This window comes from Lutra lutra, chromosome 4 (genome assembly GCF_902655055.1).
Source record: "Lutra lutra chromosome 4, mLutLut1.2, whole genome shotgun sequence".
NCBI classification, from domain to species: Eukaryota; Metazoa; Chordata; class Mammalia; order Carnivora; family Mustelidae; genus Lutra; species Lutra lutra.
This window is the reverse complement of record NC_062281.1, coordinates 91,384,523-91,412,130: the sequence shown is the minus strand read 5'-3', so window position 1 is coordinate 91,412,130 and position 27,608 is coordinate 91,384,523. Positions and strand designations below refer to the sequence as shown.

General features: G+C 44.0%; 5 protein-coding genes and 1 long non-coding RNA gene across 6 annotated transcripts; 2 read left to right on the top strand and 4 right to left on the bottom strand.

Annotated features, from left to right (window-relative positions):
• Window positions 1-4,380: 4,380 nt before the first annotated feature.
• LOC125097603 (uncharacterized) lies at window positions 4,381-19,881 on the bottom strand. The gene is made up of 3 exons (XR_007126561.1): window positions 19,872-19,881; window positions 15,807-15,812; window positions 4,381-4,764 (listed from the first exon to the last, which is right to left on the bottom strand). It is a non-coding gene; the product is annotated as an uncharacterized LOC125097603 (long non-coding RNA).
• LOC125097596 (nucleophosmin-like) lies at window positions 4,702-5,647 on the bottom strand. Its single transcript, XM_047725385.1, has one exon. It carries the CDS (start codon window positions 5,595-5,597, stop codon window positions 4,878-4,880), a length of 720 nt encoding a protein of 239 aa, XP_047581341.1. The 5' UTR covers window positions 5,598-5,647; the 3' UTR covers window positions 4,702-4,877.
• LOC125097601 (histone H2B type 2-E) lies at window positions 13,810-14,382 on the bottom strand. Its single transcript, XM_047725391.1, has one exon. The coding sequence runs from the start codon at window positions 14,338-14,340 to the stop codon at window positions 13,960-13,962; it is 381 nt and encodes a 126-aa protein (XP_047581347.1). The 5' UTR covers window positions 14,341-14,382; the 3' UTR covers window positions 13,810-13,959.
• On the top strand, window positions 14,668-15,068 carry LOC125097599 (histone H2A type 2-C). The gene has a single exon (XM_047725388.1). It carries the CDS (start codon window positions 14,668-14,670, stop codon window positions 15,055-15,057), a length of 390 nt encoding a protein of 129 aa, XP_047581344.1. The 3' UTR covers window positions 15,058-15,068.
• LOC125097598 (histone H2A type 2-B) lies at window positions 15,157-15,716 on the bottom strand. The gene has a single exon (XM_047725387.1). The coding sequence runs from the start codon at window positions 15,605-15,607 to the stop codon at window positions 15,215-15,217; it is 393 nt and encodes a 130-aa protein (XP_047581343.1). The 5' UTR covers window positions 15,608-15,716; the 3' UTR covers window positions 15,157-15,214.
• Window positions 19,882-25,914: 6,033 nt separating the features above from the next.
• On the top strand, window positions 25,915-26,818 carry BOLA1 (bolA family member 1). The gene is made up of 2 exons (XM_047728639.1): window positions 25,915-26,026; window positions 26,332-26,818. Exon 2 carries the CDS (start codon window positions 26,335-26,337, stop codon window positions 26,746-26,748), a length of 414 nt encoding a protein of 137 aa, XP_047584595.1. The 5' UTR covers window positions 25,915-26,026; window positions 26,332-26,334; the 3' UTR covers window positions 26,749-26,818.
• The last annotated feature ends 790 nt before the right edge of the window (window positions 26,819-27,608 follow it).

Sequence of the window (27,608 nt, the reverse complement as noted above, 5' to 3'; positions counted from 1 at the left end):
CATCTTAATAGTGAAAGGAGAGGAGGCCTGGAGGCCTCTTAGTGGAGAGTAAATGCCTTTTAGGAAAGATGAACAGGCCCTTAGAAGAATTCACGGGAGGTATGATAGTTTCTGACGAAGTTTGCCTGGCTGTGGGGTCCAGTTCTCCTGTGATAAGGGGCAGTCTTCTCTGTTTGATGAAATTCCCAGGGAAGGGATTTGTGACAACTGAGTTCCTTTTCTGCCTTTTGGCAGGTGTGGTTAGAGAAAGTCTGTCCTTGCATTTGCTGTTTTTCAAGTGCCTGCAGCTCAAAATAGTCAATATGCCAAAGTAGCACCTATTGGGGGAATATGTTCTGTGATGCTTCAGTACAGTAGAACAGACCTCTCTTGACCTCAACTCACAGTACGAAATACATTTTCCATTGCCTATATTCTTTTTTTAAAAGATTTTATTTATTTATTTCACAGACAGAGATCACAAGCTGGCAGAGAGGCAGGCAGAGGGGGAGGGGGAAGCAGGCCCTCTGCTGAGCAGAGAGCCCCATGTGGGGCTCGATCCCAGGACCCTGAGATCATGACCTGAGCCGAAGGCAGAGGCTTAATTCACTGAGCCACCCAGGCGCCATTGCCTATATTCTTAATATAAATTGCAATGCGTTTCACAAAATGATACTTCCTGTTTGCGATATACTCTGTTTTATGCTTCTTAAAAAAGGGAAAAGGAAAAAGGTGATCTCTATCAAGTAAATCGATTTCATAACCCACTAACGGGTATACTTAGGAAAACACTGTCCAGAGGAAACTACGAAGAATAAAGTCAAAATCATCTTAGTTATTGTTAAAGTCTTAATATTTCTCTGAACAGGCCACCTGAACCTCTCTGTGCTTGCATACAACCCATGCCTGACTCTGTAGGGAGGTGATACCCACCTCAGCAGCTACAGTGGAAGCCATATTGCGGCAGGTGACAATGGGAGATGCAGGTTGAGCTCTGTGGGAGCTGAGAGGGAAAGGGTCATTCCAGCTGAGCAAATAAGGATGGTGATAGTTTGAGCTGGGTTCTAAAGAATATTTAAGATTTGAGACATGCCAGACTGGGGGCAAGGCCTGGTGTACTCCAGGCAGAAGAGACAGGAAAAACAAAGACGGAAGAACTGTTGTGGGGCCACATGTAGCTTGGGCAAAGGACAGTGATGAGAAGGGAGCTTTTAGGGGCAGCTGCCTGGCTCAGTCAGTGGAACATGAGACAAAATCTTCTCTTTCTTAATTTTTTTTTTTAAGATTTAGTATTTATTAGAGAGAGAGAGACAGAAAAAGAAAGCAGGGGGAGGGGCAGAGGGAGAGAGGGAATCCTGAAGCAGAGCCCCAGGTGGGGCTTGATACCAGAATCCTGAGATCACGACCTGAGCCAAAATCAAGAGTTGGCTGCTTCACTGACTGAGCCACCTAGGCACCCTCCCTGAGCATGTGACTCTTGATTTTGGGGTTGTGAGTTTGAGCCCCATGTTGGGTACAGAATTTACTTAAAAAAAAAAATCTTGGGGAAAAAAAAAAGTGAGATTTTAGTACTGGGGACTCAATGCCAAACTAGGGAGGGGCTAGGTTTTATTCTAGAAACAATGTTGGAGCAAAGGATAGGGATAGGCAATATACAGGAGAACAAACACAAAAGCTATCAAACTCATGGAAAGATGTTTGAGCTCATTAACAATTAAAGGAACAAAAATGAAAACAATGAGATATCACTTAACACCAGAGAGAGGGGAAAAACTCAGAGAGTTGGATGATGCAAGGGTTGGCCTGGAAGTGGGCTCAGAGGAGGGCTGATGCCATGAAAATAAATAAATAAATAAAATATTTTTAAAAATAGATAGATGGGTGGCTCAGTCAGTTGAGCATCCTACTCTTGATTTCGGCTCAGGTCATGATCTCAGGCCCCGGAAAGGCCAATTCTTAAAACAAGGTTAGAGCAGGGGGAAAGTGAAACATAGAATATGATATAAAACATGACCCAGGGTGCCTGGGTGGCTCAGTGGGTTAAAGTTTCTGCCTTCAGCTCAGATCCCAGGGTCCTGGGATCAAGCCCCACATCTGGCTCTCTGCTCGACAGGGAGCCTGCTTCCTCCCCTCTCTCTGCCTGCCTCTCTGCCTACTAGTGATCTCTATCTGGCAAATCACGACCGCACTTAGGTATATTCTCAGAAAGTAGAAATTAACTAGAACCAAGAAAATAAAAACACGTTCTGCTGTTCATCAGGTTGGGAAAACAGAGATCTAGCGAGCCGAAGAATTAGCAGGAGACATCTCTCCCAAGGACATGCTGCAGCTAGAGTCACGATCCCTTCTTTGAGGGATCACTGCTTCTCTTATTCCCTGAGAAACCTGTTCTAAAAATCATAGACAACCAGAACTTTCGCTGTTTGAAAGCACATCAGCAAGAATGAAACATCCTCCTTCCTGCTGAGAGGACCCAAATCACTTTGACACAGAGCATCAGCCTTGATCTTAGACCAGGTATGAAAACTACAATAAGAGGTTTCTAAACACAACATTCCACCTTTATCTTAACTTCGCGGTTTCCAAGGAAACAGGATCCTGGACGTACTTCAAAGCCTCATTCTGATGCCCCTCCTTTCACACAGCCCTGCTTTTCTTTAAGCCCATCAAAACCCTCCACTCCAGGCTTCCCCACAACCTACATTAACTCTGTTTTTTCCTTTGTTTGGTGAGACACATCACAGTTTTTTGGTGTGTGTTCTCCCTCTTTGAAAACTAGTCCATAAACCTGGCTTGTTAGACTAAGTGGTGCTTGTAGCTTGATTAACATAGGATTTTTTTCAATTTTTAAATTTTTTTCAGCACTCCTACATTTTTGGTTATTTCTAATATTTTTAGAAATATTAGTGCTTATACATGCTGCATCAGTGTTTTGCTTCTTTGACTTAGTCGTACAGTATAATGTCTGAAAGGAGACTCTGGCTTTTAATCCTGGCTCGGCCACTTCCCGACCCTATGACTGAACCATGTTCCTTAACTTCTCTTGTGATTCCATTTCCACGTCTGGACAATGGAAATAATGAGGATAAACTGAGTTAATCCATGCAAAGTGTTTAAAACATCGTCTGGCACCAAGGAAGAATACATAAGCCATAGAAAAAAATATATATGCCCTTCTCGTTTACCTTGGCATCTACTTAGTTAGTAGTAAAGCACGTTCGGCAGCTTTTTAGTTTATGTTTTTAAATAATAGTAATAGACTCACAGGAAGTTGCCAAAATAGTACAAAGAGTTCCATGTGCTCTTCACTTAGTGTCTCCCAATGGTGACATGTTATGTATCTGTAATATAATATCAAAACCAGGCAATTGACATTGGTAGATTATGTTAACTAATATGCAGGCCTGAATTACTGCTTACAAGTTTTTTAACCTGCATTTATGTGCGTGTGTGCATGTAATTCTATGCAATTTTAGTCCCTGTATGAACTTGTGTAATGCAGTTATCTCAAAAGAACTTGCCAGCGTCTTCCCAACCACCTCCCATCTCCCCCACATCGCCTGGAAACCATTAATCTATTCATCTCTGTAGTTGTGCTATTTCAAGAATGCCATATAGATGAAATATATAGTATGCAATGATAATTATCTTAATGCCTAGAAAGCAATACACTTTTTGCAAGAACACGGAGAGGGTAAATTAAGATTGTCGGCAAGGGAGTAAAGAATGAACATACAAAGGAAAAATAAATAAGAAAAGGGGCCAATGGTTCCACTAAATGTATTCAGCAAATATAGGAATAGAGCCTTAGATTATGTGTGATCTGCAAATTTTTTTAAAAAAATATGAGTAAAGGGGCGCCTGGGTGGCTCAGTGGGTTAAGCCTCTGCCTTCGGCTCAAGTCGTGATCCCAGAGTCCTGGGATCGAGCTCCGCATCAGGCTCTCTGCTCAGCAGGGAGCCTGCTTCCTTCTCTCTCTCTCTCTGCCTGCCTCTCTGCATACTTGTGGTCTCTGTCTGTCAAATAAATAAATAAAATCTTTAAAAATAAATAAATAAATAAATAAATAAATAAATAAATAAATAAAATCTTTAAAAAAATATGAGTAAAATTTAGGAGCATCAATTTATTCTGCATGTCTCAGAATAAAGATAAGAAGGTCAGAATAACCTTCCCTAAGTATTACTCTTGACTTGCCCAGTAACCCATACTAACTGTCCAGGGCTGGCTTTACATACTCTCTTCTAAATTCACACACCTCGGTGACCTAGTCCTCCTTGAAGAGCCTGACTGGCCCTCCTGGTCTGGCTGAGCACCAAATCTCCAACTGAAGCCTCATTGGCAAGGTTGACTAGTCAGGAAAATCACTTCGAAACATCTCTTTAAAAGTTATGTTCACAATTTTTTTTTTTACTTTATTAAAATACTGAGTTTATTTCACATGTATATTTTTGTCTCCCCACCGTTTCCATTTGTCTGACCACCATTACTACTATGTCCTATCATAACATTCCATACATACATAAAACCAAGCAAAGGGTTGGTTCCATCTTTTTAAAGAGTTCCATCTTTAAAAACTAAACAGGCATTTTGGACAACACATTCTTGGCAATGGAACCTGGACAACATTTATCAGATGCAGTAGGGAAAGTTCTCACTCTGTATTATAAAAAGGACAGCCAGATATCCACTGTTACAGAAATGAAATAAGACGGAAAATTGTAACAAACTGTTTAAACTATTTTCTTAAAGAGACTTCCTCCACTGCCAGAGATCTTGAATAGCCTTTTGGTCAGTCATCCGGAAGCAATTCTTCACATAATTGATGAACTTGGCTTCCACTTTGGGAAGAGAACCACCTTTTTCTATACTTGCTTGCATTTTTGCTTTAATGTCTTCTACAGAACTAGGTCCTTTCGGTGTCTTGGGATCTTTTCCTGTTTTTTGAAAGATTCTTGACCTTTTGTTCTTGGTGTTGATGGTTTTGAGTCTTTTCCATTCTGGTTCGATTTCTGTGCATTTTTGGCTGGAGTATCTCGTATAGATTTCTTTACTGGAGCCTTTTCTTCCGCTTTCTCATCATCAAAATCATCATCATCATCATCTTCGTCATCATCGTCATCTTCATCATCATCTTCATCAGCAAGTTTTACTTTTTTCTGAGGAAACTTGCTACCACTTCCAGGGGCAGAACGCTTTCCAGATATACTAAGGAGTTTCGCGTCCTCATCCTCTTCATCTTCTGACTCTGCATCTTCCTCTACAGCTACTAAGTGCTGTCCACTAATATGCACAGGCCCTGAACCACATTTCAACCGTAAGACCACAGGTGGTGTTATTTCAAAGCTCCCAAGGGAAACGGTTGGCTGTACAGACATTTTCAAAGTTGCCAGTGTGACTTTAATTGGACTGCCTTCATAATTCATTGCCTCTGCTTCAACAATGTGCAATTCATCCTTTGCACCAGCTCCTAAACTGACCGTTCTTAAAGATAACTGGTGCTCATTTTCATCATTATCCACCTTAAAGTGATAATCCTTGTCAGCCTTTAGTTCACAACCGATAAGATAGTTCTGGGGCCTCAGGGGGCTCATGTCCATATCCATCGAATCTTCCATGGGGTGGTGGCTCGCACTTAGGTGGGAGAGAAGGCAGACGGAGATAAACGACTATTGTTCACAGAACAGCTGCGCAGGACAGAATCACACCAGGGACTGTTCACAATTTTTTAAAAGGCGTATTGCTTTCTTTTTTTATTACAATTTTATTTATCTATTTGACAGAGAGAGAGAACAGAAACAAGAGGGAGGAGCAGGCAGAGGGAGAGGGAGAGGGAGAAGCAGGCTCCCCACTGAGCAGGGAGCCCAATGCGGCACTCGATCCCAAGACCCTGGGATCATGACCTGAGCTGGAGGCAGACACTTAACCGACTTAGCCACCCACGTACCCCAGTGTTCACCTTTTTTTTTTTTTAAGATTTTTTTTAATTTTAATTTTTTTTTTTTCAGCATAACAGTATTCATTATTTTTTTTCAGCATAACAGTATTCATTATTTTTGCACCACACCCAGTGCTCCATGCAATCCGTGCCCTCTACAATACCCACCACCTGGTGCCCCCAACCTCCCACCCCCCACTCCTTCAAAATTCTCAGATCGTTTTTCAGAGTCCATAGTCTCTCATGGTTCACCTCCCCTTCCAATTTCCCTCAACTCCCTTCTCCTCTCCATCTCCCCTTGTTCTCCATGCTATTTGTTATGCTTCACAAATAAGTGAAACCATATGATAATTGACTCTCTCTGCTTGACTTATTTCACTCAGCATAATCTCTTCCAGTCCAGTCCATGTTGCTACAAAACTTGGGTATTCATCCTTTCTTTTTTCTTTCTTTTTTTTTTTTTTAAAGCTTTATAAACATATATTTTTATCCCCAGGGGTACAGGTCTGCGAATCGCCAGGTTTACACACTTCACAGCATACTACTACTACTACTACTACTACACTACTCACCATAGTACATATCCTCCCCAATATCCATAACCCCACCCCCCTCTCCCAACCCCTCCCCCCATCAACCCTCAGTTTGTTTTGTGAGATTAAGAGTCACTTATGGTTTGTCTCCCTCCCAATCCCATCTTGTTTCATTTACTCTTCTCCTACCCCCTCAACCCCCCATGTTGCATCTCCTCTCCCTCATATCAGGGAGATCATATGATAGTTGTCTTTCTCTGATTGACTTATTTCGCTAAGCATGATACCCTCTAGTTCCATCCACGTCGTCGCAAATGGCAAGATTTCATTTCTTTTGATGGCTGCATATTTTTTTAAGATTTTATTTATTTATTTGACAGAGATCACAAGTAGGCAGAGAGGCAGGCAGAGATCGAGGGGGAAGCAGGCTCCCTGCTGAGCAGAGAGCCAGATGCGGGGTCAATGTTCACCATTTTTTAAGTGATTGTATTTTTCTTGAGACTGGGACTATGAGAGTCCCAGTCCCTGCACCAGAGGTCCACACATAAGCCCCAAGAGTGTCTGGAGTCCATTGCTGCTGTCTAGGTTGAGGGCTGGTTATCCTGTTGAAGATTTTTTAAACTGTTTTTCAGAATTAACTAAAATGAACTGAGGGTCTAGTAGCGGCCCAAGTGGTAGGATAAGTATTTGAAACATGTTATTTTCACCAAAAATATTCTCACAGCACTCACTGGGGCTTTTTTTTTTTTTTCCTTTAAAGCCAATAACCCCACTGCCCAAATAACCTCTACTGATAATGATTTCAAGCATTGATCAAAAATTCAAATGATATTGAGACATAAAGAGTAAAAGCCTCCTTCTGGCCTAACCAAACTCTTCTCCTTATCGGTAGCCAGCATTTTTAGTTTTATCAGGTGAAATTCCAGAAAAATGTTTCATGCATGTACACATGCCTACACACCAGTACACATGTACCATTTTTATTTACACCAAAAGGGACCCTATCACTTTCTTTTCACCTGCTAAAAGATATTTAAGTAGTCTCTAAGTGTCTACTATTAAAAATAATACTGCTTTCTCTTTTTTCAATCATTCTAGTTAATAAATTGAGAAGTGCTAGAGTATCATTTTGCAGCCCCTAATGAATTAAAAGATCGAACCATTAAACATCAACAGATGTTATCTCAGAAAGGGAAGCAATCAGACATTGTGGGTTTCCTAATAGAAAAGAAAAAAAAAAATAGCACCACTTACATATCAGTCTTGTCAGGGAGTGAAAAAGTGAACCCAAGTCTAGTCAAGGTTCTGCTCCCTGTACTCCATCTGTTTCTACAGGAAATGTAGAGGGACAGGAGATCCTGATAACCTACCCCACAGGGAAGCCAGCGGCAAAATCCCAATTGGAAAACTCAACAGGAAAAACAACCCAGTCTCTCCAACAAAGAAACTAGACGGAAAAAAGAGATGAATGGGAAACAGATATTAGAGTTGAAAGACATGTCAACCAACCATTGTATATAGAACTTTTTGGGTTCAGATTCAAGCAAAGCATTTCTTCAAGCTGTGACATGCAGATTAATTTTAACACCAACCGGATATTTGATGAATTGAGGAACTATTGTTAGTTATTTTCGATGTGACTTGCTATTGTGGTCCTTATCTTTTAGAGATACACAAAGAAATATTTATGGATGAAATAATACGGTATCTGGGATCTGCCTCAAAATGATACAGGACAGACAGTCTTAAGTTTGGTAATTGATCAAGTTGGATAACGAGTACCTTGCCCTCTCTGTATATGTTTTAATTTCTCAATTATCAAGAATTAAAAAAAAAAGGGATACCTGGGTGGCTCAGTCTGTTGAGTGTCTGTCTTCGGTTCCTGTCACAGTCCTAGGGTCCTGGGATCAAGCCCCACATCAGGCTCTCTGCTCAGCGAGGAGTGTACTTCTTCCTCTGTGCGCTCTCTCTCTCAATAAAGAAATAAAATATTTTTTAAAAAGAATTAAAAATACATTTTAAATAAAAAGTTGCTATTTACCATCCCTGCATGAATATCTTGAAGTCTTTTGTTTGAAGTCTTTTGTTTTGTATTTGTATATGAAAAGGGAATTACGATAGTTATTGTTATATTACCCACTAAAACATTTGCACCACATTCTTCTGCCACTAACAGTGTATAAGACTACCCCATTTCTCTAGCCCTAACCAGCACAGGGCATTAGTAAACCTCTACATTTGACCAGTTATAAATCTCACAGTCCCCTCGGAATCTCACGGTCCCCTCTGAGCACCGTGTGGCTGTTATCAGCCTGGAAAGCCTGATGGGGCCATTTCTACATTCAGGGAAGCCCCGTTGCAGTGACTGGATACTCATTTGAGGATCAAGGTGCCATCGGCTCCACAAGGTACTTGAATAGACATAGAGCCTGTGGTCCCTGAGATGGGCTTTCCTGTTTTCAATGCCATTTGGCTCCTTTCTGTCTCCCAGCAGACCACCTGGTACCTAACAAATCCTCAACAAATTACTGAATGAAAAAATGACATAATGAGATCATATCTAGCAATGCTTAGGAGTCAGGGAAGAGGAATGGTCCTAGAGAGTCTTTCTTACAGAACTTAATACTATCACTATCAATAGATACTTAAAAACTTTTACAAAATTAGTAAATACAGATTTCCCATCACCCATGTGAATGATGAAATGTAGTCTCCCCAGGCACAGGGACAGTCTCCCAGTTTAGGGTCACTTACTGAGAATTAAACAGAGCTGGCCCTCAGGCTTACCCTCTCTGCGGTAAATTCTGATTGGACATATTGTGAGCTATGCGGTCCCCAGACCGCGCTATGAAGCCAAATATGGTATAAGAATTACTGATAAAGTTTTACATTTTTTGTTTCATTTATTTTCTTGTGAAAGCCCAACTGAGGCAGTGAGGGAGACCACTGGAGGTTTATGAGCAGGTGGGTGATGAGATCAGCTCTGTGCTTGGAAGGCTGAGCTAGCTGTGGAACCTGGAATGAATGTGAGAGGTGTGAGCCCAGGAGAGGGGAGGTGTAACCCTAACACTTTCTCCCATTTGAACAGAATATATTTGTGTATAGGTCTCATGCCCCATCTGAGATCCTTCCCAATTGAGGGCAAAAAGTTTATTGTGTTCATATGTGGAACTATCACGATACAAAATTGGAGTGTATTACAAAGTGGAAGAACTGGAATCCAGCTATCCATCAGCAAGTGAACAGAGGGCACCTGGGTGGCTCAGTCGGTTAAGCATCTGCCTTGGGCTCAGGTCTTGGTGCCAGGGTCTCGGGATCAAGCCCCTCATCGGGCTCCCTCCCTGCTCAGTGGGAAATCTGATTCTCCCTCTGCCCCTCTCTCTGCTCATGCTCTCTCTCTGTTTCAGAAGTAAATAAATAAAATCTCTTTAAAAAAAAAAAAAAGGAATTTGAGTGAAAGAAGCCAGACACAGAGGATACATGCTGTAGGATTCTAGTTACATAAAACTTTAGAAGTCAAACTATCTCTAATAGCAGTGGTTATTATATATAATAACCAGTGGTTGCCTGAGGGCAGGGATGGGGGCAAAGTAGGTCATTGGTGAAGGGGGCAGAGAGAATTATGAAGGGAGACTAGGAAATTCTGGGGGTGGGGTGATGCATATGTTCATTATTTTCAGTGTAGTGATGTTTTCATTGGTTTATAATGTATTATGTCAAAATTTAGCAAATTATACTTTAAACGTGCAGTTTATTGAATGCCAATTATAACTCAATAATGTTTAAAAAAAAAGTACAGGTGGATATGGTAGAAAAATGAAGGAAGGAAGATAAAAAAAAGAAGGTGTCACTTGAGCTGGAAGATAGAGCTTTGGCTTGAAAGAATGCTCTGGCCAAGCCAGAAGGAAGGGGCAGTCCAGTCCAGACCTGAGCAAAATGGGCTTAGTGGAAGGTGAGCAGACCCTTTTCAGGAGAGCAGAAAACCTCCCTAACCTCACAGGGGACCAGTAGGAAACAGGCTATAAAAGCAGGGAGAGGCGGATTCTGGAGAGTTTTGAATATCAAGGTTTTTTGTTGTTTTGTTTTGTTTTGTTAGTTTTCTCATTTTGTTTTGTGTTTTAGGGGCCGGTGGAGAGGGGCAGAGGGACTGGGAGACAGAGGAGAATCTTAAGCAGGCTCTGCACTGGGCATCCCAGGCTCGATCTCACAACCCTGACATCAATGACCTGAGCAGAAATCAAGAGTCAGACGCTTAACCAACCGAGCCACCTGGGCGCCCCTGAATATCAAGCTTTTTTTTTTTTTTTTTAAGATTTTTATTTATTTATTTGACAGAGAGAGAGAGAGAGATCACAAGTAGGCAGAGAGAGAGGGGAAGCAGGCTCTCTGCCGAGTAGAGAGCCCAATGCGGGACTCGATCCCAGGACCCTGAGATAATGACCTGAGCCAAAGGCAGAGGCTTAACCCACTGAGCCACCCAGGCACCCCGAATATCAAGCTTTTTAAAAGCATACATTGGACTGCAGTTCCATCACTCACTTCCCCACTGATCCGGGACAAGTTCACTTCTCTGAGACTCTGTTTCCTCCAACTATAAAATAAGGATGATAATAGCGGAACCTACTTTCACAGTGGTTGCGAAGATGAAATGAGGCAACACAGGTAAAGCCCTCGGCCGAGGACCCTGGAAACAGTTAAGCGCTCAGTAAGTAGAAGTAATTATTATTATTATAACAATGACTGTTATTAACCCCAACATAAGCAAATGTATACAGATGTTTGACAGGAGGAAAAAGTGATCAAAGAGGATCTTTAGGATTAAACTCACCATCCCTAAATTAGCTCCCCTCCGGAGTTAAAATTCCAAATTCCAAATTCATCTTTTCCCCCTTCCCCGCTCTACAACTTCCTTCCTAATAAACACTATGCCCAGATGGAGCCTGAAACCAATGACCAAGACTCTCTCATACTAGTAAAGGGATTCCAGCAGGTAAGTAAGTTGAGGTATGGCCTCTGGGTTGGAGAACCAGAACCCCCCAGTCCCAACCCAGGGATTTCAGCCACCACCACTGTCACCACCATAGATTTATACACAGGATGCGTCCTGAAGAGAATAAAGCAGGTGATATTCCTTCTAATTTTCATTTTAAAGACTAAACAGTCCCCCTCCCCCACACCAAACTCCAGGGAGGGGTCCAAGGCTTCTAGAGATTGATCTTACTTTCTCAAATCCCTTAAACCCTGAACTAGGAGTTTATTCTCTGGAGCATCTGAAGAGAAGCCTCTCTGTGCCTCAGTTTCCTCATCTATAAAATGGGAGATAATAATGGTGACTATTTCATGAGGTTCTTTTGAGGATTAATTATGTGTAAAGGCCTAGACCAGTTGTCTGGTCCATGGTAAGTGCTCTATAGATGTTAAACTTTTTTAAGGACTTCATTTCTTCTGTCTTGTTTATAATGCTTCTTATTTGCAGTCATGTCTTTTTAAGTGACTAGGCCTCATAACAAGCTACTTCAGCCCCAGTGCACCTCTTGGGTAGAAGTAAGTTTGGCCAATGGCTTATAAATAGTCATCCGCCAAGTCAGAGGCAAACAGCTTTTCCACAGACCCAGCAGTAGTTTTATCTAACTTCATTTAATGAGAGAATATATCGCAGATAAAAGGAATCCAGGCAAGCTTTTAAATTAATGGGTAATTTTATTAATAACAACAGCATCTACACACATTTGAAAACACATGTAGGAAACATAAGATTAATTCAGTTTACGATAATGTTTGGAGTCCACTTGGATTCGTGAAACCCTTAGGATCAACTTAAGGACCCCTTAGCCAAAAGTAGAGTTGAATAACTGATCAGACCATCAGTGTCTTCATCAGCAAAAATCAAGGCTTGGACAGAAGGAGTGAACATTCTGTAATTACATGAAATAAAACTAAAATGCAATTGTCTGCGCATTTAGGGATACAAAGGTGAACAATGTTAACTGCATGACCAGTGAACCAATTCCTTTGCTTTTCTCAACCTCCTTTGTAAAAGGGGTTATTTGGTCTTGACTGTCTTGCAGGGACTATCTTTTCAGGGCTTCCTGATAAGTGAGAAGATGAGTATAAATTAAAAGCTCATCTTCCATGGGGAACAGAGTATCAGGATGGAGATGGTGGGTGTCAGAAAAGGAGATGGGAAAAGGATCTTTCCAGCGACCAATACTCTGAATTTAATGAAAATCCAAGAGATTATACCACCAGAAGCATAATGGGAAAACCACCAAACACCATTTTGGTGCAGAAAAAGAATCTTAACCTAGGCCTCCTCAGAGCTAATGCCCTGAAGGGACCCTGGACTGACTTGCCAAAGAGCTCCAAAAACATTTGTTTTCGTCTTCACATTTATCGAATGCAAATGAACGGCACACATCATCCACGGAAGCGATTAAGAAAGGAATGGGGTGAGAAAATTAATTTGACAAATTTTAATTAAGAATTTAAGTGTCCACCATGTGCCAGGCAGACTGTCGCTGATAATTTAGCAGAAAACCAGACCAACAAGTCTCTGTTAAGGGCTTGAGGAGAAAGGCCATAAATAAGAAAATAAACGAACCGGACAATTTCTGACAGCTGCTAGGAGGAAGAGAAAACGAGATCAGATGGTAGGCAGGAACGAGACGCATATTCCTGAGTGGGACGTGGAAAGGTCTCTGAGAGGTGACTTTTTGAGCCCAGCCCTAAATGACCAGCGCCTTGCAGTAACGCAAGGCCGGGGCGTTCCGAGACTAGAGAATTAAATGCAAAAACGATCCACAAACCGAGAAATAATTGGGATGTCATAAAACCCCAAAGCAAGCGTCGGAAACCAGAATCTGTGAATTCCGGAGAGGGCGCGCGATTTTGAATATTCATGTCGTCCAATCAGGGAAAGGCTAAGACCCGGCAGCGCAGGCTCCACCCTCAGTGCCCAGACCGCTGGTATCCACCGGAGGCCACACAGCAGGGCAGAAGTGGTGACTGGACGCCCGCCCCTGCCAAACGCTTGGGAGAATTCTTCAAGGCTCTGACGCAATGTTCTCAGGACCTGGGTTTAGTTGTCCTGGGGCCCTCCTTAGAAGTGAGGATGACCAAAACCACTCGTTTCGTTTTAGAACACCGATGAAACGTGCACCCAACAGTCACCAGGACACAATAGTCAGGGGATGTAAGTTGAGAAGCGGATTTTCAATATTCTAATTCGAAAAGGACTTGTAAGAAAACTAAGCCCCAGTTACGGGGTTAAGACGCGCCCCAGATTAAAAAGCAAAGGCAGTCACGCGCCAAGGATCTCAAGTAGGTTTAAAAAGCTACTTGTACCATCTTCCAGGATCTTTCACAAGTAGAATAACTTACTTTGAGAGAGCAAGTGAGGAAAAATAAGTGAACAAAGCTCTTTTCTGGTGATTAGGTGGGTGGCTCTGAAAAGAGCCTTTGGAGTCAAGCGGCCGGCGACTCATGCGAGCGCCGTGTCCCGGCAGGGACTCACTTGGAGCTGGTGTACTTGGTGACCGCCTTGGTGCCCTCGGACACGGCGTGCTTGGCCAGCTCGCCGGGCAGCAGCAGGCGCACGGCCGTCTGGATCTCCCGCGACGTGATGGTGGAGCGCTTGTTATAATGCGCCAGGCGGGAGGCCTCGCCGGCGATGCGCTCGAAGATGTCGTTGACGAAGGAGTTCATGATGCCCATGGCCTTGGAGGAGATGCCGGTGTCCGGGTGCACCTGCTTGAGCACCTTGTACACGTAGATGGAGTAACTCTCCTTGCGGCTGCGCTTGCGCTTCTTGCCGTCCTTCTTCTGGGCTTTGGTAACAGCCTTTTTCGAGCCCTTCTTGGGCGCGGGAGCGGATTTTGCCGGCTCAGGCATTATAAAACACCAGACGCCTTAGCAAAGGAAAGAAGTGAGAGAATGGGCGGGCCTGATCCTTTTATAACCACTGTATGCAAATTAGGGCTCCAAAAGCCCTTCGTTTCTATTGGACCTTGTAGGAACCTTGCGTTATCAGCAATGACTACGTAACAACACCTACTGTTGGCCTCATTGGCCAGTTCTGGAGCCAATTTAGGACCAATGAAAAGCTCGTTCATGACCCCACCCCTAGCAAAGCTTATAAAGGCTTTTCAATCAGAGATATTTCAATTCTGTTTTGTTGTGAGGTGCCGTGCTTTGGGTGTTTTAGCCTCACTGTCAATCATGTCTGGTCGTGGCAAGCAAGGAGGCAAGGCCCGCGCCAAGGCCAAGTCGCGGTCGTCTCGCGCCGGCCTGCAGTTCCCGGTGGGCCGAGTGCACCGGCTGCTGCGCAAGGGCAACTACGCCGAGCGGGTGGGGGCCGGCGCGCCGGTGTACATGGCGGCGGTGCTGGAGTACCTAACGGCGGAGATCCTGGAGCTGGCGGGGAACGCGGCCCGAGACAACAAGAAGACGCGCATCATTCCCCGCCACCTCCAGCTGGCCATCCGCAACGACGAGGAGCTCAACAAGCTGTTGGGCAAAGTCACCATCGCCCAGGGCGGCGTCCTGCCCAACATCCAGGCCGTTCTCTTACCAAAGAAAACTGAAAGCCACAAAGCCAAAAGTAAATAAAGCCTTGACAAGCCAAAGACCAAAGGCTCTTTTTAGAGCCACCCACGTTTTCAAAAAAAGAGCTAATGCGCTATTTCGTTATCAGCCCCTCCGTTGACGTTTTGGTGGCTCTTAAAAGAGCCTTTGGGGTTAGTGGGGACGGTCTCGACCTTCCTAATTACTTGTTCTTGCCAGGCTTGTGACTCTCCGTTTTCTTGGGCAACAAGACCGCCTGGATATTGGGCAGGACGCCGCCCTGAGCAATGGTGACACCCCCAAGTAACTTGTTGAGCTCTTCGTCATTTCTCACGGCTAGTTGCAAATGGCGAGGGATGATGCGCGTCTTCTTGTTGTCTCGGGCCGCGTTCCCCGCCAGCTCCAGGATTTCCGCCGTCAGGTACTCCAGCACCGCCGCCAGGTACACCGGCGCGCCAGCCCCCACCCGCTCGGCGTAGTTGCCCTTGCGCAGCAGCCGGTGCACTCGGCCCACCGGGAACTGCAGGCCGGCGCGAGACGACCGTGATTTGGCCTTGGCGCGAGCTTTGCCTCCCTGCTTTCCGCGTCCTGACATTACGGCCAAAAATGCAGTCACAGCTTCTTATTCAAGGAGAAAGAAATGGAAAGGATAACCAATTTGGTGTAATTTATAAGAGCTACCGGGAGGGGGTGAAGGGAAGTAGCCCAGTGAAACAGCCAATAGGAAGGCAGAAAGTAGCCTCTTCGTTTGCATCCTGCACTACGAGGAAATGACGGATTTCGTAAGTACCTACCAATCGCTGGGAGCCACATTAAAGCCCCTTATTTGCATGCCAGGATTTTTAAAGAAAGAAGGCTTTCAGACCAAACGCTGTTTTGTTTTGCCTTTTACTGAATGGCATTTTTTGTTTCCAGTTTAGAGAAGGGCGGAGGTCGTTTTCTCCGCCCCCCCCTTCACAGAGCTAGAACAACAATCTCCAGAGGGCCTCCAGCAAATTGCTCCCACTCAAGGATACGGATTCTGAAGCTGATTATCCCCTTGAGCTTTAAGTTACCCTCCAAGTCCCGCCTTTTCTGTCTTCACAGCCAGACTTCCAAAAGAATATGTTACTAAGGCCGTCCGCTTTCTCTGCAATGGAATCGTGGCCTTTGGTGTGGCTTCGCCCCACCCCCAGCCGCCTACGCTCTTCGGAATCCACGTAACCAAGGACTGGACGACATCTGTCTTCCTGCTCTTGACCTCCAGGAGGCAACCGATACCGCCTTGAAACTTGCTTCCTTGGCTTTCAAAATGTCTTCCGACTTCCCCCTACTCCTGCTCCTTTTCCTCTGCCCGTCCCTACATTCCGGTGTCCGTCTGGGCTCTGCCTCCTACCCAACACCCCCCTCCACCCTTCACTCTTCCCAGGGAGTCTTCCCACTTCCATGCTTTCAATTGTAGACATCCAGATTTGTTCCGGAAGCTCAGACCCTGACTCCAAACTGCTTACCGGGTACTTCAGCCCATTTGTCCCAACAGTTCGAACTATCCAAACGGCCCCAGTCGCCTCTGTTTGCTCTTTCTCTGAATACCACCTAAGCCAGAGTCTACCCTTATCTGCATCTCAACAGCATATCCGGTCACTTCCCTAATGTCTCTTCAGCCTTTTCTCCGTGCTCTTGTCTGCCTCCCCATTGCTCTCTTAAACTTCAGCAACAGCCCAGCAGACTTGTTTTCCTTCATCCTCCAGCCGCCTTCTAGAGAAATCTTTACCGAGAATCTTGTTTCCTTCTCCTCAGCTTCCCACCCTGGAGTGTCCTACACCCCTCACACCATTTGCACCCTAGAATGTTACAAAGTATAGACAGGGCGCCTGGATGGCTCAGAGGGTTAAGTCTCTGCCTTCAGCTCCGGTCATGTGATCTCCGGGTCCTGGGATCCTTCCCCATCAGGTTCTCTGCTCTGCAGGGAGCCTGCTTCCTCCTCCCTCTCTGCCTGCCTCTCTGCCTACTTGTGATCTCTCTCCGTCAAATAAATAAATAAAATCTTAAAAGAAAAAAAAAAGAATACACTTAAACCCTCTTCCTTGAGCCCATTTCAGATGTTCTCTCTTTCATCCTCACTTTTATTGAACTGACCTTTATCAAGTACGGTCTACCTGCAAGGCAAAGGGGATAAAGATAGCTGAAACTGGAAAATAGAGGAAATCTAAACTCTGGAAGTTAAAATCAGCTATCTGTAGAGATTATCCCTGGTAGGAATGCTGGTGTAGATTTGTGAAACACCCACGTCCAATCAAAGGTTTTTTTCAATAGCAGAACATACCCGTAGGTGATTCTAACCCCATCAGCTGTATCACGGTAGAAGATGCATGTGTTAATAGAAAGAGGTGGTCCACACAGAGTCTCAACAGGGCAATTACAGTAGGAATGTGTTGTTCTTCCAGCACTAAGAATGTATATTTATATGTCTGCTAGACACGAAGGTTTAGGCTATTATAGAAGGGTCCTTGGGAAAAGCTCAGCCTTTTCTCACAACCTGGGTGAAATAGTTCTGACTGTCTCTCTTAGCTCAGATTCTAGGTTCAATTAACCACTTTCCGATTATTCTACTCCAGATACAAATATGAGACTGAGAAGGGGTGAGCCAGTTATGAGAAGATATATCACTGGAGGGTAATGACCTTGCATTCTAGACTATTCATAAGTTTCTTGTGTGTTTTGGTAGTGTAAGTTCTCTCCCCAGTGAGCCAGTACCCTCTGGAAGTTCTGATCGTGTCAACTTTTCAGACCTATAGGGTCCGAACCCAGAGAGTGGGGACCCCACCACAACTCTGGCACCTTGAGAGGCCCAGCTTGAGGGGGCAGCTGACCTCCCCCTCTCTCTGACCTCTGGTCTCATTTTTACTTCTATGGCAGTGACCCGCTGCTATTAGGAAAGGTGAAGGCCAAAGAGATTGTACGGAACCTTATTATGTGATAAGCTCTACGCTAGGGGCTACCTGTGACAATTTTTTGTGTCACAGATAAGGAAAGTGAGGCTCAGAGAAGTTAAAGCGCTTGCTGAAGGGGACACAGCCATTTACTGAGACGTGATCTGAACTTGGGTCTGCCCGACTCAAAACCTGTGCTCTTCAGGGCGTTCACGCGGCCTCACTCACTAGGTGTTGGGCTGCAGGAGGCCACTTCACTTACACAGCCACTCTTTCTTCCTCTATTAAACAAAGTAAGAGAATGAGAGAAATTAGATTTAGTACATGAGATTCCATCCAGCTATAAAACCTTATTAGATAAGTCTAGATAGGCCAATATCCTACAAATTATATGAGGCTCAATTACTGTCTATCGCTCCCCAGAGCTCTTTGCCCAGCGCTCTTACCAGAGCTAGTAAAACAAGAAATAGAGCAGGCCATCCGTAAAAGTAGTGCAGCATCACAAACAGGCTGGCTCTTAGTTCCTTCAACAAAAAGGCAACTGGGATTTTTTTTTTTTTAAGATTTTTCTTTTTCTTTCTTTTTTTTTTTTTTAAGATTTATTTATTGAGAGAGAGAGAAAGCACAAGCAGGGAGGAGAGGGAGAAACAGGATAGAGAAGGCAACTGGTATTTTTAGACCAGGCAACTCAGTTCCTTTCCAGGCAATCTAGTTAATCAAATATTTATTTTGTTTTCTGGCTCCATTCCACCATGTTCCTCTTCCTTCCCCTCCACCGCGGCCTCGCTCAGCGCCACCCTCAGCCACCTGCATACTGAGCTGCACACCGTTCGAGCAAGGCCTGTCCGCAGTTACCTGCCATCGCACATACAGTGGCCTCTGGCTAGAATGCTTTGTCCTCCTCTTGACCTGGCAGAACCCTCCCCGTCCTTCCGGGTTCAGCCCAGATACCACCTGCTCCTTCATGAGGTCTTCCCTTCCCACACACACCGCCTCAGTGTGTACCCCCTCTCTGTTCATATCCTGGTGCTGGCACTTACCACTCCGTAAGGTGCTTTGACTTTGCTCTCACTTCCTTTCTGTGACCACCTCAAGGGAGAGACCATGTCTTTTTTGAATCTGAGTCCTTAATTCCTTCTATACCTGGCTCTATCATTAAATGTTTTTAGCATGAATAAATGGCATAACACTCTTAGAGAATTAGCGTCTTCTTTTCAAAAATCTTTCTCTTTACTCAACAAGCACTCTCCAAATGCCAACTATAAACAGTACGTGGCAATAGCCAGAGTGATGGAAGATAGACCAAAAGCTCGTCAATTACACAAAAATACATCCAACCATAATAGAGTTGTTAGAATAAATGAGAATAAACATAAAGAACCTAGTACAGGGCGCCTGGGTGGCTCAGTGGGTTAAAGCCTCTGCTTTCAGCTGAGGTCATGATCCCAGGGTCCTGGGATCGAGGCCCACATCGGGCTCTCTGCTCAGCAGGGAGCATGTTTCCCTTGCTCTCTCTCTCTGCCTGCCTCTCTGCCTACTTGTGATCTCTGTCTGTCAAATAAATAAATAAAGTCTTTAAAAAAAAAAAAAAGAACCTAGTACAGAGCCTGGAACCCGAGAGGGCCCAAAGCTGTATTAGGAGGCTGAAAAGGTTAACAGCTAAGAGCCCAAATTCTACAGCCTGACTCTGCACTGCTTTCCGGATCTGTGACTGTGGGCAAATTACCTCTCCTCTAAGGGTCTCTACTTCCTCACTGGTAGAGCAAAAGTAATAATAGTAGCTACTTCATGGGGGTTAGAACAGTACCTAGCACCAACATTAACAGGGACATCCCCAAAATTCTTTGGACTGATTTATCATTTCAAAAATAAACATTAGGTTTATCAGATAACCTAGCAATTCCACTCCTGGATATACATGAGCAAACAGAAATGAATGCATGCAACGAAGAGCACATACTGGAATGTGGTATATTCGTATCCCGCCATTCTACACGACAGTGGGAACGAGCAAATTGCCGCCGCACCACCAGAGACAATATTGGATGAAAGAATGCAAACACAAATGAATTCATGCTACGTGGCTCTTTTTTTTTTTTTTATTTTTTTTATTTTTTTTTTTTACGTGGCTCTTTTTATATGAAGTTAAAAATGGCAAAACTAATCTATGGTGATAGATGTTAGAATAATGGTTACCTGTGGCGGGGTGGTATTGACTTCCCTCGAGCCTTCTAGGGTGCTGGAAATTTTCTGTATCTTGATATGGATGTATTCATAAGGAGAATTAAACTGTATATTTATAAATTCCTTATGTGTAAATTATACACCAATAAGCACAAATTAAGATTTCCAAGAACAAATATTGAAGTAATCACCATGGAGGGAAAATGAGTATTTTGCAGGACATCCAATCCTCATGTTACAGATTAGTGTTTACTGTTTTTTTGTTTTGTTTTCTTTAATTACACATGAGGTAGCCACCCAGGCGCCCCTCTCTTGGTGTTTAAAGCCTCTAAAAGTCTCAGTTTGGCCATGACAAACCTTCACTACATAGTAGATATTATGATTATGTTTTTATTAGAAACAAAGACACTAAGCTTGCCCTATGGAGTTTGCAATTTACAAAGCTTTTACAAAGCTTTTGTTCACTTTTGCAACAGAAACAATGATGTCATCAGCCCTCTCTTCATACATTAGTTCACATATCCATCCAATACATTTAATTGAACACCCAGGTATGCCACTACTGACCTTGACATAACATATTTAGAACATAATGACTATAAGAGCAGGGGTGGCTCAGTTGGTTAAGCTTCCAACTCTTGATTATGGCTCAGGTCATATCTCAGGGTCCGGAGATCAAGCCCCAAGTCAGGCTCGTGCTGAGCGTGGAACCTGCTTAATATACTCTCCTTGTGCCCTTCCGCCCCATTCTCGTGCTCTAAGAAAAAATAATAATAAAAATAATTTTTAAAAAGAACGTAATGAATACATTTTCTCTGCCCAGATCTCTCCACATGGTTAGTTCCCCCTAGTCATTCAAATCTGTTTAAATCACGTCCTTAGCAAGGCCTTCTTCAACCACAGCCTCCCATCATTCCCCATCAGTCACTGGATTAGCAAGCAACAAAGGCCTGACCAAAACAACTCCTATAGATTCCATCTCTTTAGCAGTATTCTGATTGATTTGCTTCTCTCTAGCCCATCTCCTGCCTTCACTCAGATTCTTTCACCAGATTACTGCCAACGGCTTTTCTACTCTTCCTATCCCTCTAATACATTCTTCACACGCTAGCCAGAGCGATTTAGTAGAAAATCAGATTCTCTCTCGTCATATACTCTCTCCTGACATGATTCTACCACCCCTACCCACTTCCCCACCCACCTATCCCAAGATAACCTCATTCCATCTTCAATAACCCCTGCTTCAGATACACTTCTCAGATGCTAAAATCAGTAGACAAAAACTTAATAACAAGATAACACATAGATTCAAAGTATCACCCACAGTTACAAGTGGAAAAAGAATAAATTTATAATGATGAAACCTGGAATATACCAGTTTAATAAATGATCGGAATTATCACCAGCCATGAATATCAAGTTACATGCCCACTGGTATGGTTCACTGAAAAGGGCTCAATATCACTTCTCCAGTATTCCTGCCAAAAATGTGTATCCTGAGTCTGAATCCTAGAGAAATAATAGACAAACCCAAATTGAGGGACGTTACAAAATAAATGGTCTGTACTCTCCAATAATGTCAAAGTCATAAAAGACAAAGACTAAGGAACTATTGCTGATTAACAAAAACCAGAGACATAGCAACTGAATACAACATGTGATCCCAGATTGAATCCAGAACCAGAACATGTTTTTTTCATTTTATACAAAAGAGACATTAGTGGGGAAATTAACAAATTTTGAGTAAGATCTGTATATTAGATAAAAGTAGGGTATCAATGTCAATTTCCAGGGTTTGACAATTATATTGTGGCTATGTGAGAAAATGTCTTTTTTTTTTTTTTTTAAACTACATACACGTCAGTAAATATAAGAGTTCTCCAGAGACGGGAGCCTGGGTGACTCAGTGGGTTAAGTGTCCAACTCTTGATTTCGGCTCAGGTTGTGATCCTGATCAGGGTTGTGAAATCAAGCCCCACAATACCCCCTGCACTGGGCGTGGAGTCTGCTTAAGATTCTCTCTCCCTCTCCTTCTGCCTTCCCCTCACTTAAAAAAAGCAGGGAAGGGGGGTTCTCCAGAGAAACAGACTGATAGGAGATATATATATATATATACATATGGAGAGAGAGAGAGAGAGAGAAGGATTTATTATAAGGAATTGGCTCACATGATTATGGAGGCTGACAAGTCCCAAGATTTGGCAGATGGGTCAGCAAGCTGGAAACCTGGGAGAGCTGATGAAGGCCTGCACACAAGGAGAACCAATGCTGCCATTCCCATCTGAGGGTCAGTAGGCTGGAGACCCAGGAAAAGTCAATGTTTCAGTCTGAGTCTCAAAGCAGGAAAAAAGCCATAGTCCCAAGTCAAAGGCATCCAGGCAGGAAAGAACTCCTCTCTTTCTCAAAGAGGACCAGCCTTTTTGTTCTATATTCAGGCCTTTGGCTGATTGATGAGGTCCATCCATATCAGGAAAGGCAATCTGCTTTGCCCATTTAAATGTTAATCTCATCCCCCAAAACCCAGAATAATGTTTGACCAAATATCTGGGCACACTATAGCCCAATCAAGTTGACACATAAAATTAACCATCACAGCTGCTTAGAGGTAAGTGGGGCTTTATCTCTGAAACTTATTCTCAAATGGTTCAGAAAAAAATTATTTATGTGTAGATAAATACATAGATATAAAGCAAACATAATGAAATGTTAATATTTGGATAATCTGAGTATCAGATGAGGGATTATGTATTGGAGACACTCCATTTTTCACCCGTGTTGCAGAATACCTCAGTTCAGTCTGTCTCCTGTGTGTTTCTTCCCATTTAGTCTCCTCTACTGGTCACATAAAACACCTCACTTCCAAATGTGTGGTTTTACCCCAACACTAAACAATCTTCCACAACACCAGCTGGGTGGCCTACAATTTAATTCATTTCTGACACCATCCACCCAGGGACAGTATCACAACCTGCAGGTTACAGGGCTCAGTCCCACAGGACTGTACCCCCCCCCCACACACACACATACACTTCAGACACCAGCTGTAAGCCCAGGCTGTCTGTCACCTGTCCTCCTGACCAACTGACTATAAATTAGGGTTCCAATGATCCCCTCCTGTGGGTTCTAATAATTTGCTAGAGCAGCTCACACACCTCAAGGAAACATTTTACTTACATTTACCAGTTTATTACAAAAGGATATGATAAAGGATACAGAAGAACACCCAGATGGAAGAGAAAGGGTGAGGTATGTGGAACGGGGCTCTCTGACAGGCCGCTCTCCCAGTACCTCCACATGCTCACCAGCCCAGAAGCTGCCCAAGCTCCATACTTCTGGGATCTTATGGAAAATTCATCACATCGGCACGATGGATGATTAATTTCATCTTCAGCCCCTCTCCCTTCTCAAGAGAATGGGAGCGGGACTGGAAATTCCAAGCTTCTAATCATGGCCTGGTCTTTCTGGTGACCACCCCTCAGGCAGGATCCCCCCTCAGAGTTGCCTTATTAGAGCAAAAGACACTCCTATCACCCATGAAGTTGCAAGGGTTACAGGAGCACTGTGTCAGCAACTGGGGTCAAAGACCAATATTAGAACAAGAGTTGCTTCCAGTTAGGATCTTACAAGGTTTTTAGGAGTTCTATGCCAGGAACCTGGGCCAGGTACCAATATATATATTTCTATTATCTCACAGGGATATATAGGAATTATTTGTACCATTTTGGGGATTTCTATAACTCCGAAAGTACTTCAGAAGGAAAAGTTAATAATAAAATACACACACATAGAACCATGTATCCAGATTGCTATCTCTTCTAGAATGCCATAAAGATACTTCAGACTCAAGCCCAAAACTAAACTGGGCACCTAATCTTCCCCTTCTCCACCCTTCAAACTGGGACTCCTTCCAGCATTCTGTATCCTACAGAACAAACGCCATTCATCTGATGTACAAGCCTGATAGTCATCCTTGACACGTCCCCTCCCATAACTAACCTATCACCACATCCTGTGGATTTTACCCTTCTAATATATGTATCTTGTAGTCACAATTTCTCTCCACTTTCACCTTCACCTCCACCACCACCACCATCCAAGTCATCATCATCTCTCACTGAGCCCGCTACAAAGAACTCTGCAGCCAGCCTCCCTGCCTTCACCCTTACCTTTCCGACCATTCACATCATCTTTTCAAAATACAAATTTAAAGACAGCTTAATGCAATGCATGACCCTTGATTGGTTTCCCAAAAATAAAAAGTTATAAAGGACACTAATGAGACCACTGGGGAAATTTGCATGTCAGCTGTGTATGAGATAATAATATTGCATGAACGTTAAATGTCTTGCGTGTGGTAATGGTATTGTGGTTATGTAAGAAAATGTCCTTGTTTTCAGAAGATAGATGCTCAAGTCGATAGTAGTGCAATGTAAAGATTTTTGCAACTAACTCCCAAATGACTGAGCAAAAATAACAATGATTTTATTATTGTTATTATAGACATACAAAGTCAAAGAGAGACAAAGACAGTCTGGTAAAATGTTGCCAGTGAATCTAGATGAAGCGTAAATATGGAGCTCACTTTACTAATCTTGCAACTTTTCTGAAAGTTTTTAAAATTTTTTTAAAGGCTAGGAAAAAATACGTCATTATGTTCAATTTCTTGAGCGAGATAAAGATATTATGGTTATACAGGAGAATATCCTTTTCTTAGGTGATACATGTTGGAGTACTTGATGGTGAAATGCCTCTACTATCTGCAACTTATTTTCAAATTTGATAAGTATATTTTTAAAGTATACAGGTATATAAAAATACTTGAATATATATTTATAAGCATATACTATACATAAATGTAAAAAATATTGAAAGGTAGCTATTGCTTTGGATCCTATTTTTCTGCAGGTTTGACATTTTTCAAAATTAGAAGCTAGGGAAAATACTTGGGAATATATGGAGAAATAATCGATAAAATATTAAAGATAAAAAATAAAATACAAATTGAAAACTTACATATCATCTCGGAAAAAAAGCTCATCCCGTTACAACCCTACTTAAAACCTTCACTAGCCTCCCACTGCTACCAGGATAAAGACAAAGTCACCTAACAAGGCCTACAAGGTCCAGTATGGTCCAGCCCCTGCCTTCTCCAAAGCATGCCTACCTACTCACTCACTCCCCATCACCATTATCTCTGCCCCCTCCCCCCCACCCCCCGCCCTCCTCCAGGCTCCGACTACACGTAACTAAACCCTAAGTAACCACTCCTCCAAAGTTCTCTCTCCTGGCCTTCGCGTGTGCGACTACCACAGCTTGACTATGAGGGACTGAGACAGCGGCTTTCGAGCTGTCTCTTCTAAACCGTTCTCCTAAAATTTCCTCTCTGAAGTTTCCTCTGCGCCCCAGGTCTGGCTGACATGACTCCTTAGAATCCTGTTCTCCGTCCCATCATAGCACTTAGCACACAATATTGTAACTGCCCGCTTGCTTGTTCATCCTCAGTGCTCTCGAAAATTCTCGAGGACCAGACCAGCTTTATTTCCCAGTCTCCAGGACTGGTCTGCGCACAGTAATTATGTGTCCAGTAAATGTAACGAGCTTCCATTTTCTTGTATGTAAAGTAAAGGAGTTCAGCTCGATGGCAATAAAATGTATCAAATAACAGCAGTCCCAACTGAGCAGGAATTCCCGGATTTTTTCCAACTCTGCTTCACAACCTAAAAGCACGAGTCGCCAAAGCTCATAGACTACAATTCCCGTGAGCCCTCGGGGCATCACGTGGCGCCTGCCCATTCCATTACCGCGTAGCTAGGACTCCATTTCCCAGCGTGCCTCGGGACGCGACGAAGGCATTTCTTCGAGAACTTCAGGAGTCCGGTCCCTGAGCCACAACTGTGGTAGCCAAGGCTGAGCGGAAGGTAGAAAGGGCCCAACCTGGGGTTTAAAGGGGACACTGGCTCAACCACAAACCCCGAGTTGCGCGTACCCTGTCTTTGCAACCGCCGGCCCACTCCCTGCTAAAGTGCCTGTTCGCGGCCCCTTTCCGATCCCTCGTAGGCCCTCGGCTGCCGGCAGCTGGAGGCCAAATTCCCCCACGTCACACAGAGGGAAGGGTTGGTGTCTGGAGTTAAGGCGGGCACCCTGCAGGAGCGAAGTGCGGATGTGGGCGGTTCGGGGTGGGAGGCCCTGACCCTCACTGCTCTGGGCCTTGTCTCTGCGGTAGCCGATGCTGAGTGGGCAGCTGGTCGGGCGCCTGTTCTCCATGGCTGGTCGCGTCTGTTTGTCCCGGAGCAGCGCAGGATTGGGGACTATCGGTCCCGTCGAGGCAGCCATTCGCACGAAGTTGGAGCAGGCCCTGAACCCCGAAGTGCTGGAGCTGCGCAACGAGAGCGGCGGCCATGCGGTCCCACCAGGCAGCGAGACACATTTCCGCGTGGCGGTGGTGAGCTCTCGCTTTGAGGGACTGAGCCCCTTACAACGGCACCGGCTGGTCCACGCTGCCCTTTCTGAGGAGCTGGCGGGGCCAGTCCACGCACTGGCCATACAGGCGCGGACCCCGGCCCAGTGGAAGGAAAACCCTCAACTGGACATGAGCCCCCCTTGCTTGGGTGGGAACAAGAAAACTCGGGGAACCCTTTGAGCCTCGGGAGAGGGAAGACCAGGATGCTAATGGTTTGTCTGTGAATAAACTACGGGCTTTCTTCGGTCAATACAGTCTGGTGTTTGTAAGGGATAAGGATCCTTGGGTCCCATTCAGCCAGCATATACATATTCTCTGGAGATCAGAGCTTACCCAGGGAAAGAGTAGCCTCGGGTGATCATGGAGGGCTTCCCTGGGGGGAGTGACCTACTTGGATCTTTAAAGGAAAGTCGATTTAAACCTGAAAGGAGAGGAAAGATGTTACAAGTAGGGGGAAGAGCTCAAGCAAAGGCAGAGAAGCTGGACGAGACCGTGACTTGATTGGACAAGACAGGAGTTACAAATACATTTGAATTTCCTACCAGGGAAATGTTTGGCTTTCTATCAACCTGTCCATTTCCAAAAGGATTTGCCTTTGTTTCTCAGAAAAATCCTTAACAAAACAAAAACTAAAACACACTAAGGCAGTGCAAAGATGATAATACAAAAAATGAATATAGAAGGAGAAAACTTTATATATAGTCCTTTTCCTTATGAGCCTTTTAAAGTATTTCTGAGGGGAGCTGAAGTGATGTCCAGATAAACAACTTTAATGACCTCAGTGTGGCAATAGACTCTAGATACTAAAGAAAAAGATGAACATAAATCTTGATCATTTTGAGCTATAGTTTAGACTGCATCTGGTTGGACGATAGGAAGTCACTGAGTTTTGAGGAAGGGCATACCACAGAGCATTCTGGGGCAGAGTGACCTGGCAGTGATGTGTAAGTGAATTGGCATAGGAGATGAGAGGCGCAGAGATCAACCAAGAGGGAAGGTGGGACCCTGACTTCAAGGTCAGCTGTAGGCTGGAAAGGATG